This window comes from Halichoeres trimaculatus, unplaced genomic scaffold (genome assembly GCF_033239565.1).
Source record: "Halichoeres trimaculatus isolate MK-OKI-2021-1 unplaced genomic scaffold, fHalTri1.1 fHalTri1_scaffold_17, whole genome shotgun sequence".
Lineage (NCBI taxonomy): Eukaryota > Metazoa > Chordata > Actinopteri > Labriformes > Labridae > Halichoeres > Halichoeres trimaculatus.
In genome coordinates this window covers 8622049-8634284 of record NW_027437195.1, presented here as the reverse complement: position 1 = coordinate 8634284, position 12236 = coordinate 8622049, and the positions used below count along the sequence as shown (strand labels likewise).

Here is a 12236-nt window from a genome sequence, read left to right as displayed (position 1 = left end):
TGGGCAAAGTCTTCCTACTTCAATACTTTTAATACTAGATGAAAAGATGCCTCTCCTAGCTACAGGATTGTTAATGATCAAGTTTGTTTTTGAATCCTGACATTGAAGGATTCAGAGTAACACGTTTCAGCCTCAGTGATCAGGTGACCTAACAAAAGCTAGTGGCATTAATAGAATCGTTAGCACAACAGTTGATCAGAGAGTCTTATTTCAATTTAAGTTGCACAATAGTGACACAGTCAGCACTTTTGATCGTTAAAGGGTAAAATCAATGAAAGCAGTTTTCTGTTACTTCACTCACTGAGCCTGTAAAGCCGCCTGTTCTCTCTTCCAGAAGTTAGTCTATGGGTGGCAGAATAGTTTATTGCACTACTTGCCAACACACGGACCTCTGAGGATCTTTTCCTTCCAAAACACGCAATGCCCTCATCTCCTTTTGAACTCCTAAATGACTTTAAGATGTTGGATGTGTTGCAGCTCTGTAGGAGAGGAATGAAAGTAGCCACAGCAGAGCAGCATTTAGATGAATCCATGTCTGCTATGATTGATGCATAAAAAGTTGATTTTCTCTGTCTGGTATTCTGAGCACTAGTGTATAATCATTAACACGTGTGTGTCTGTGTGTGTGTCTGTGTGTATGTTTTAACTCATTCAGTAACGCCTGTTTTCACAAATGCTCCAAGGGACCTGACGGTGGAGTCTGGCCAGGACGTCCAGATTCCCTGCAGCGCTGAGGGCCAGCCTCAGCCCATCCTCACCTGGAACAAGGTTAGATGATAGAGCTGCTGTCAGCTGAGTGAGCTGTTCACCACCTCCCCGCTGCAGAGGTCATGGGGTTAGACAAACGCTGACGAGTAGGTGGAGAGGGGCTAATTACAATATCGAATGCAAAAAATGTGAAAACTGTAAAAAAAGTAAGTGATCCGTCGAAGCTGAATTCTCTCTGAAAACATCTAAGCAGACTAAACAGCTCAATTTGCTGATATCAGGTCCCATCTGTGAGTCCCTTAATCCCAGTCCAGTAATATGATCCCCAGCCCCACATGCTAGCTCACAGGTCATGACCTCTGCCCTCTCTCTTACCCCCACCCTGTCTCCCCCAGGATGGTGTTCAGGTGACAGAGAGTGGGAAGTTCCACATCAGCCAAGAGGGTTATCTGGAGGTGAAGGATGTGGGCACAGCTGATGCAGGACGCTACGAGTGTTTTGCACGCAACCCCATCGGCTACCAGGTTGCTAGCATGGTGCTAACAGTCACAGGTAAGGCACAAGTAATTACAGTTGACACCTCATTGAACATGCAGTTCACACTCTGGGGAAAAACAACAACCTACAACAACAGCTCACAACTACAACCTACAGTGCATAAACAAAATATTTTGAATTTAAAGTTTTATTTCTAAATGAAGCATGAAGCAGATGAAGAGAACACTTTCTCTGTAAGACATCCAACAGGAGGACAAGTTTGGCCTCCTAAAGGGATCCAAAATCTCAACATATGTATGTCTGTAGTTAGCACCAAAGTGACTTTAAGGGGCTGTTTACATGACAACGGTTTTAGGGTGAAACACAAAAGTTTTGTTGCGTTTTAGCCTCATATTCACACATAAAAAGCGTTTTAGCCGACCTAAAACTCAAACTTTTGAAACGGCCTCCAGAGTGGAATTTCCTGAAACGCTGTCACCACTGTTGCCATGTTTACAGTGAACCAGCATTTTCAGTGGAAACGCTGACGTCACATTTCACTTCACCCAAGTGCATACAACAGGACAACAGAACCGTTTTAGGGTAGTTGCAGACTACCATGTTGTACTTTTGCTGCTCAATCTGCTGAACCTGCTGACTGTCTTTCAGCAAAATGTGTGTCTGTTGCTCCACCTCTGCACTTAGTATTCGCCAATACACCAGATGATCAGCTCATTGGAGATTTTTTTCACTGCATTTAGTGTTTTCGGATGAAAACGTTGGGTAAATGGGGCCTAACAGAGGATGTATCTTATCAAAGCAGTGAATGAATTTTTCCTGTGGTTAAATTTAAAAATTCACGATGAGAGAAATTTATCCCACACTTTTAAAGGCTACTCTAAGTGAATCTGCATGATGAAGCTCATTCATTAAAATACGTTTGTCTGTTTAGTGCTAATGACCTTATGTTGATCTTAATGCATTATAAAGCAGATGTGATTACTTCCTGGATGATTTAACTCGATAGGAAATGTTATTCATGGGATTATTCATTCAGTCTTTTTAATTTATGGATTTGGATTTGAAGGTTTAATCAGCTTGTTTGCATTAAAATTGGGGTTCAAAACTTATGTGTCTGCGTTATTGCAGGGGGGCAAAAAGGTTTGTTCTCCCCAAACTATGACACAAGGTCGACTGTGTCTATTGAGAAGTGGGAGAAGAGAAAAAAAAGTTTGAGAGACATTGATGTGGATGTTTTCTTGTGAATTCAGGTTACAAGAGATCTTGCATTGATAAAATCTGCAAATGTCTGGGAAAAAAAGTGTGTTCCCTAATTAAATTAATTTAACAGTCTTTTATTTTCTGCAAAAAGAGAAATAATTGTTAATAAAAACAAAAAACACATTAATGGATAAATCTTCACAACTATAAGTTTGATTGTTGACCTTTGAGAACCTTCTTTGCTTCCTGTTCCCTTTAAATGTATGTTTTCTCATTTAACAACATTATCATCAGATGCACACAATCCTAATACACAAAAGACAGCAGCTGAAGTAATGGCCCTGTAAAAAGTCTGAAAGCTGAATTTGATTCATTAAAACAGGATTTTGTAAACTTGCTGCAGGAATTGGGTTTTCCTTGAGCTTGATATTTATCGGTCAGCGAGGAGGCAGTGAAGCAGGGAGACCGTAAGGAGTCAAAGGGAGCTTTTTATGAACATGATATCATGCTGTACAGTATTTACATTCAGTGTAGGCAGCTGTTATTTTAAAGTAGAGAGCCCCCTCTGTCCATCTTGTCCGTAGCTCAGTCACACTCTGCTGCTGTGCGATCAGACTCCTCTCTGCTCGTCTTTGAGTGTGTTGGTGTTTCCTGCTGCGATTTCTCAGGTCAGACTTCAGCTCTCAGCTGCTTCACCATAAACTGTATCAAAGTGCTCAGTTATTGTTGGACTCCCTCGCTCCTCACGTCACAGTCTCTGTTTTTGATGGCACACTCACATGACGGGATGTGCCAGAAATATGCTCACACAGATCTCTGAGACGTTACGAAGCACTAATGAATCAAGCTTTATTTCCTGAGCTTTGTTTTGTGACCTGAATGTGTTCAGACCATTGGTGGCTTCATGTGCTCTGTATTTTGGTGCTAACATGAAACCTGTGTTCTCCTGGGTCACAGTTCCTGCTGTCAGCAGAGAGGGCGACACCTTTGTGACCTCGTCTATCGAGCAGGCCATCCGGAATGTGGACAGTGCTATTGAGTCGACGAGGAGGCGCCTGTTTGATGGGTGAGACATGGGACACCTACACAGTCATTCAAACACACATTTTAGGTTTATTATGTGCATGGGGGTCAAAATTTGTTCAAAAAGCTTTTATTTAATTATCAGACAAATGATTTGCACTGGGGTGATGTTAATGGCATCACAGTGTCAGGACGGCGGTGTACAGCTTGCCTTTCTCAAATAAACTAAATTCCACAAACGACCTCAACCTGTCAGGGGCAAAATCAAACACTTGTAGTGCATTTGCTTTTTATTGTGTTTATTTTACTGCAGGGGTTTGTTGATGCTATAAAAGCCCATCTCACATCTGTGTGCCTCAGTCTTCTGCTGAACTGTTTGAACCAATTACTCTTTCACAATAGAAGCATGCAAAAGTTCTGGTTTGAAAAAAGTACAGCTATTCATTTGGAGTGTTTCAGATATTTAAATACAGCAGCGTAAGGTCACTTTCATGAGCACTGGAAGGGGTTTGATAAAGTGTCTCACTGAACTGAGTTTTTGATGTTTTGTGCGGGTAAAGTGGGAGTTTGATCTTATATCCTAAGATGGTTAAAAACACGTGATCCACAGGTTGATGGAAAGTCATCATCATGGTGTAAAATAATGCATGTGACAATAATCAGTAGCTTCAAACTGGTAACATTATCCCCCAGCCTGCTGCAGTCTGTTTCCATAAACTTAGCCATGTTACATAAACTCTGTTACACAGTGCTGCTGTTCGGTCCAAAAACGGAGGATTTACTCCCCAAATGCACGCTCCCTGCTCTTGTTCGGTCTGTCTCTCACTACACGCTCTGCAGGAGCAGCCTGTGCAAATATACTCTCATATCTGCTTTGTGAATGTGTGCACATGCATCATATTAACTGCTGGAGATGAAACTATGAGTTTACTGCAATAAAAAGATGAGGATGCAGTACATTCTTGAGATACTTGGAGATTAAATTTAGTTTGTGCTGCAAAATGCACGGCTACAGTCGTGGCTAAGCAAGAGAAAAACTAAAACATGAATATCTTTATTTGTTATTATCCGCCAATCTGAAAGTGTATTTGATTTGAGCTGGGAAATTAAGCAAAAGCAAAGAAGTGCTGCAAAAATAAACTTGTTGAAGTACTTCATGCTTGGGCTCTCATTTACAGTAGCACAGCTGATCATTGTAAGGTTGAAATGCAGATTCCAACTGAACAGATATAAGAAAACCACCCGGCTGTCCTTTGGACTCATTGTAAAAAATGTTCCCTGTTCAGGCTGAGTCCAGAGCTACACGCTCATGTGGCCAAAGCTTGAGTACAAATAGCTTGTCTCACATTATCTTGGCGCATGACTTGAATGTTCCAGGTCTGAGTCAGAGCCTGCAGGGAAAGAGTGTGTCCATTCAGAAGAGCTGCTGATATGCTGCACTTTCCTGCTGCTGTGCACCAGGATTTAAGTTTGTCAGTTTAAAATGTTGGTGCTAAAAGAATCAACTGCACCTCAGAGTGAAATACAAACATCTGTTTGGACAGTTAGTCTGATAACTTCTGCCTCCCTGGTGTAAAGATCAGCCTCTTCAGGATGCTGAAGGAATGAATGTGTCTCCAGGTCTTTGTTCATCCTGTACAGTTTTCACTGCACTACGTGCCCCTGTAGGAGGTGTAGGTGGTTTCAGTGCAGCTCGAGTGTTTCCATCCTGCTGAATGATGTGGTTAGCAGTTGTGTTTTTCTTGGCATGCAAACACACACAATCTGCCCACACATGCACGCACAAATACAGTGCAAAAACACACACACACACACACACACACACACACACACACACACACACACACACACAATTAAACACAGTGTGGTAACCTAGATGGAGATTAGGGGATTTCCAGATCTCTTTAATGACAATCACAGATTAACAGGAAGCCTCCACCTTGGCTGACAGCACCAGTCTCAGTCTTTGAACCAGCTCTGAACAGAATAGACTCATATTTCAGAATGAGATAATAGATGGGAGCATTTTTCCCCTCCTATCTTAAGGGACTTCGTCTGTGTCAGGCTGTCAGACTGAGCTTGGTTTCCACATCAACAGCTGCTCCTCATTGTTAAAACAAACCACATCTTATGTTACCGTCTTTCTTAAGTTATTAAAAAACTCAATAAGATCAAGGAAATAACATTTCACCACTGGCAAACCATGATGGTAACAGATGTAATCAAACCTGGGCTACAGTTCTCAGAGCTGTTCATCGGGGTTAATAAGGTCGTCAGCTGTCAGAGGAAGAGTTATAAAAAATAACGTCCCTTGACTAAAAGATTCACTCTGTTGATGAGAAAAACAACACCAAGCTGATAAAAGGTGTTTATATTTCTTTATTTTTACATATGTTTAAAGTCTTAGCACTGTTTTCATCTTGGAACAGTTTTATGGGAGTTACAGAAGTTGTCCTGCAGCATGTTCTCCCTCCTTATTTGTGACCATTGAGTCTAGAAGAAATAATCTGTATTAGAGAAAAAGCAATAAACTGTGAAATCAGCTGATACATTAGCTCATAAGACTGATTTAAAACACAAGTAATGTCTGCAGCCGCTGCAGGCAGCCGTCCACTTAAATGATTCATTTTTTCCTGCTAAAAGACAGAAAATCAAGTCTCAAACAGTCAGTTTAGTTATTATTTGATTGTGTTCTGATTCATAGAATTGTATTCAGTCAATTTTGCACAGCAAAAATGGGAACTCAAAGCAAGTTTTCATGTCTTTTCTTTGGTAAAACTTTTCTTATTGGACTTAATGGAGCCAAATTCACCTAACAAGTCTAAAGAAAAAAGGCTTACTTTGAGATATTACAAGAGAAAAATGGCACCTGAGTTGCATGTTTCTTTTTTTAAGACATTAATCTGATTTTTAGAAAATTGACGGGGGGTTTTTCTACCCAAATATTAGATTATTTTACACTTTGCAAGCAATTCAGGTAGAATCTTTGTCTTTAAACATCTTAAAACAAGACATTTTTCTGTTTCATGGACTAATTAAAGTTCCACTCAATACAAAAGATTACCATGTATATTAAACAACAAATCATCATCCGATGTCGGTCCACCACTGCTCAGTAGGCTTCATGTCTGCTTTTGTTTTATAAACTTCTTTCTTTACAAAATGTAAATAAAATCAGTAAAATGTGTGTTGAAGCATCAACAGCAGCTGTACACCTTGATGGAGGAGTGACATTGATGAGTCTCAGTCTTTGAAACTAAGACTACTTTGAGCCCAGCCACTAAAAAAACAGCTTCCCACTTTGACTTTTACAGAAAAAGATGCTGACAGCGCAAAAACAACAGTTACAGGTTGCAGGCTCTAGTAGGTACAAAGGGTTTGGGGGTTGATCCAGCAGGTTTTGCTGCCCACAGGTGAGACATGGGCCTCCTTTAAGATCTGACAAGCTCAAGAGCAAGAGTTTAAGAGTTTTTTTTTCTACTGCTAATTCAATTAGTTTTGGGCTGTTCATGGATGATTTGATTCTACACAATGTTAATGTAGCACAAAACTACCTAAAGAAACAGCCAAGTGGAATCAGTAGACCATCAGCTGGCATGTTCGGTGAGGTCAAATCACATTATTTCTTCATTGACTGTCAAAGAGTCTGAACAGTATCTTACTCTGCAATGAAAAACTCAATTTAACCCTTTCAGCAAAGTTTTCTTCTTATATAACAACAAGCTGAGGCTGCCAGGGCAAAACCAGGCACTTCTTAAAGATGGTTTTTGTCAGGATGCATTCAGCCCAGAGGATCATACAGCAGCACTTTCAGTCTGTTCACTGAGTGCTGACTGTAGCAATCGAGTGAAGCAATTCTCAGAGTGATTTTATCCAATCAGGGTCTAAAACATGTCAAAAAAGATGTATGAAATAGGTCCCAGGTTGAAAACACAGCAATGGTCCTTCAGATGAAAGATAAGTCCTCATGTTCTGTCAGCAATCTGGTCCACATGTGTATTTTTTCACAATCTAAATAGGCTTGCAGTATGAAGCTTTATTGTTTTCTTGTATTTTCTCTTGGACTTGGTAGAACACATGCGGATCTGGCAAGTGGTTTTACGGTTTTCCACACCATTTAATACAACTCTGGCTGAGCTTTAAAGGTTGAGGTTGAGGAGTTGAATACATATTTTGAGAAGCAGTTTGGAGTGATAGTGGAGTAGTCCTGTCGGTGGTCTTCAGGAGAGTGAAAGTAGGATCAACACAGAGTCATGTGGTGAGCTGCTGTGGTAAGCTCCTGATGAGAGAGATCCAGCTCATCAGTGAAATGTCTGAGATGTTTGTGCTTGTTTCAGGCTTCTCTTTGTTTGAACTCTGTGACTGCATCGAGCTGCAGCGGAAAAGTTTTCTGGAAAGTTACAGAGAAAGCTCTGCCTGCTTTTCCTGCCCTCCGGCAAAAAGGAAAAGATCCATGTGAAGAATGTTATTTAACGTTCAATTAGAAACGGATCTCTTCTACTGCTTCCTTTTACTATGTGTCTCTTTCACGCCCTCTTTGCCCCCACACACCTCCTCTTGTGTATGTACACATATCTTCAAATATCCTGTTTATTCTTCTTCATTTTTCATTCTGTCTATCCCTCTTTTTATCCCTCATCACTCCAGTCAGCCTCGTACCCCTGGAGAGCTGCTTGCTCTTTTCCGGTATCCTCGGGATCCCTACACGGTGGAGCAGGCGCGAGCCGGGGAGATCTTTGAACAGACACTTCTGCTCATCCAGAACCACGTCAACCAGGGCCTCATGGTGGATACAAATGGCACAGGTGAGACTGAGAAATACTGACACTGACCTCATCTGCTGATCCCTCTGTCACAGATTTACGTGACATGCATGAAGCTAACTTTCCAACATGAAACCTAAACAGTGAGCTATTTGGAAGCACAGGCCTTGTTAAATTTGTGGAGGTTGTGTAAAATTAATATTGCACCAGCATTAGGAAGGAGCGTGTCATGTTCTCACAGGCTGCCTCTGTCTTAAAGCCGAGTGCAGCAGCCTGTGTGAGGGCGTGTGCAGCCTTGGAGGGCCCTTGGGAGTCTGCTCACTGCCGTACCGGCGTTATGAGCTGCAGCTTTTGGCAAATAGGGTTGTTAATTATGTTGTATTTAGAGCAAGAGAAATAAGCACTGGAAAAGTTCACACATGGAGGAAATGATTGATATGTGCACATGCATGTAAAGAAGTCTGACGTCATTGAGACAAATCTTGTTTTTTGCAGAGTCAAGCTGCTTCTTGTGGAGTTCATTCAAAGCTCATTATCACTGATTATGTAGGTCATTTGTTTTCCCTCTAGCTTTCTGTCTGTCTGCCAGTAGGTGAACGCATCAACCAAGCGTGCTCTGAGCCAAACTTCACAGTTACAGCATTTATTAAATACCTGGAGCATTATCTGTGAAGGCTCTTGGCCATCCAGGTCATCGTGTTTCAAAGTTTGATCATAAAAGCAGCCGCAAGACTTAATTCACACATGCACAGATCAGGTACAGAACTTTCTGAAAACTTTCTCACTGAAGGCAAACTTTCAAAACTTTCACCCTGAAATTGTCCCAAAATTTAACTGTTCCACTGTGTTGGTAAAGCGTAGTGATGATGTTTTCAGAGTGCGAGCTGTGTTCAAACAGAACACTTCACTTAAAGACCCCCATTTAATCACAGCTTCTGTAAGCTTAGTCAGAAGCTTATGTCTCCAGCTTTGTTTGGAGAAATGTACATGTTCAGTTACTTTAACCATCTCTATTTGCCTTTAGAATCAGACTTTAAATTACCTGATGAACATTAGAGGTGTAAAAATATATGTAATATATTGCGATACTTTGATCTGTTGACCTATGATTTAAAAAATCATACTTCAGGTGAGTTGGAAGTACAATTTGTCTTCTGCACCTCCACTGCGATGGATGGCGCTTAAGAGCTACACCACTACATGTTGCCCATAAACTGTATAATAAATTTGACGATGTGGGTTTTCATGCCGTAAACATCAGTATTTTCTCTCTATTCTTGGGTCATTTAGTTTAAAATCATTTTGAGTTTAATTTTTACAGTGTAGTAGACTGATAAAATGAAAATCAAAGTCATGTTTTGTGCAATATTAGATTTTTATGAGTAACATTGTTTTCACCAAGTGACATCTATCAGTTTCACCAACTGACCACATCTTTCACCCATTATTTATTTATTTATTTTGCAACATTAGTTTAATGTCACAGTAGTTTAAGGGACAAACTTTAGGCACATGGTTTTCGAATTAAGTGTATATTTGAAATGCTGCATCTGAACTACTTTATTTTAAACACAACAACAAAATAGAAAAGTTGTATTCAGGTCAGGGCTGAAGAACACAGGAGCCAATCCCAGCACACACTGGGTAAGAGGTCAGGTACACTCTGAACAGGTCACAAACCTATTATTGGGCACCACAGACAGACAGACACAATCACATTCATACCCAGGCCAGAGTTACCATTTGGCCCAACAAGTATGTAACTGAACTGTGGGGAGAAGTGTGGAAACTTGTGGAAGAATATGCAAACTCCACAAAGAGGCCAGAGACTCTCTTGCTGTAAGGACTTAAGACTGTTTTATAAATGGATGTTGTCTCTGTGATGTCACCTGTCTTTTTCTGAAACCGTTTTTGCGGCAGGTGCCATATTAGAATTGGGGTGGGCTTTGAGCCTCCGAACTAACAGCTAGAGAGCACTGGCCTGTCAATCAACTAAGCAGTGCCCTGATTGGGCAAACTTTTGTTTTTAATATCTTCTGAACTGCCGAGTCAGTAAAAAATACCAAGAACCATGTTTTCGGTTCCTGATCATCATCTCTGTGACTGTGAGGGAGTGGAAGAGTGGGTGATTTTCCTACTGGGCGTGAACACAGCCTTACAAGTTTATAAATTGAGAAATAGATATGATAAAATGATATACTTTGAGATTTTATTATTAAACAAATTAATATTTATCACCACAGTAACACTCACAAAAGTACAGAAAGTTGGTTCTGTTGAGTACCGATACCAATTGCTAGGCATTGGTACCGTATCATTTCAAATGTGAAAGGTAGCCATCCCTACTTGCCCACATGATGCACGCATTCAGAGATCTTTAGACTTATTCCCACACTTCACACTGACTGCTATCAGAAGACCAAATAAGCCATTTGGCCACTTGGAAATGTCCCAATTTAAGTCCCATATAAGTAAGGAAGTCTTGGATTGTTGGCCAAAGTAAAGTCTGTAAACAATCATATCTTTGGGTTGCTGTGACGTGCATGCAAACCACTTGTTAAACAGTTTTTGTACATGTATATTTGGTTGCCTTAGTTTTGTAAGTTTGATTGAATGTCACATTTTCCCTGAAGGATTAGCAGGTCCAGCCTATGAGTGGATGGAAATGTCATTTTCTTGAGGAATATTCAAATAAAATGTCATCAAAGTCTCACTCTGGATTCAGTCAGAAGTTTCCTGAGTGAAGTTTCATTCAGCCATGAATTACCGCGGTATAACATTTTGGCGTTAGGAAGGCCGCTCCATCTGTATGCCATTTCCTCTTAAGCATGACCTCGAGGCGTGGAGACGTAATCATGGAGCAGTTGACGAGGAAGGCTGTAAACAGTTTTATGAGCTCTATGTCACACCACACAGCACTTAACATACAGTCACTGCGGAGCACGGGACATATTTAAGGAGGTTAGTTTACAGATTGTCTCAATTATGCATGAGGCTGGGGGGTGTGTGTTGTTTTGGATGTTTACATGTTTAAAGATGGCATGACTCACATATGCACTGAAAGCTGTGGGGATGTGTACTTGGCTTTGTTGTGCGGGAAAGTTCTCAGTTTAATAGAACAGCGCAAAGGTGAAATTGGCCGGTTGTGAACAGAGTCTGTCTCATGTGGTGCTCTGGAAAAAGTGCCTGAATCAAAGGATAAGAGCAGATTTATGGAGAAATAAAAGAGGAGTAATAATATATTCCATCCAGGTGAAAGTAAGGGCTGAGAGGAGACAAATGGAGCTCTGTGAAACAAGAACAAAGACAGGGGCAGAGAGAGAGACAGTGTTTTCATTACTTGTGACAACAACCAAGTGTTCATTGTTGCACTGGCCCCAAACCAAGCAAACAGAGATTTCTGCCCGTCAGCAGAAACCAGTTTTTATTGTATTTCTGTTTCATCTGAGAGAAGAACACACACTTTCTCTTTGCCCTCACATACAAACCCACTCAGCACTAACGTGAGTAACGTGGGAGCATGTGGGAAGCTGCCAGCAGGTGATGGTTTTAGACAGGAAGTCTCAGCTAACACTCACTGAGGTTTGCCACACACACTTAACACTGGTTCCCCGTGCATAACCATGACACCACAGTGCTAACACATCACAGTCACACCGATAGTCTGCCTGTCGGAGCTTTAACACAGGAGCTCTCACATATCAGAGCGAGTCGGGGCAGGTTGGTGAAACACTGCAGACCATACCCTCAGGAGAGGAACTTCTTTCTCTCTCTGCACTCTCAGATCCAGCAGCTTTAGAAATATCTGATACATGTTTTACTCTCTGTTGCTTCATATCTTCATGTATTGATCATGTTTCAAAGATGAGCTACTCCAAAATTCAGAAACATTACACCGCTCTGGTCTTCAACTTAGCTGGTTCCCATTTCCCCCTGAAAGGGATCAAATAACGTTGACTTCAGGAGCTGCTTTAAGCAAAGAAATCTAAGTTTCCCTGATTTTTTTATAGAAGCAAATGAGAGACATAACTATTTGATTTTGAC

The 12236-nt window shown here is 41.0% G+C and overlaps 1 protein-coding gene across 2 annotated transcripts in view; it reads left to right on the top strand.

Annotated features, from left to right (window-relative positions):
- pxdn (peroxidasin) overlaps positions 1 to 12236 on the top strand; it is an 86837-nt gene that overhangs the window by 53961 nt on the left and 20640 nt on the right. For both annotated transcript variants that reach the window (XM_074692315.1, XM_074692314.1), the window contains 4 exons: positions 656 to 768; positions 1104 to 1260; positions 3364 to 3472; positions 8077 to 8234. In XM_074692315.1, coding sequence (XP_074548416.1) covers positions 656 to 768; positions 1104 to 1260; positions 3364 to 3472; positions 8077 to 8234 — 537 coding nt within the window. The remainder of the gene's footprint in view (positions 1 to 655; positions 769 to 1103; positions 1261 to 3363; positions 3473 to 8076; positions 8235 to 12236) is intronic.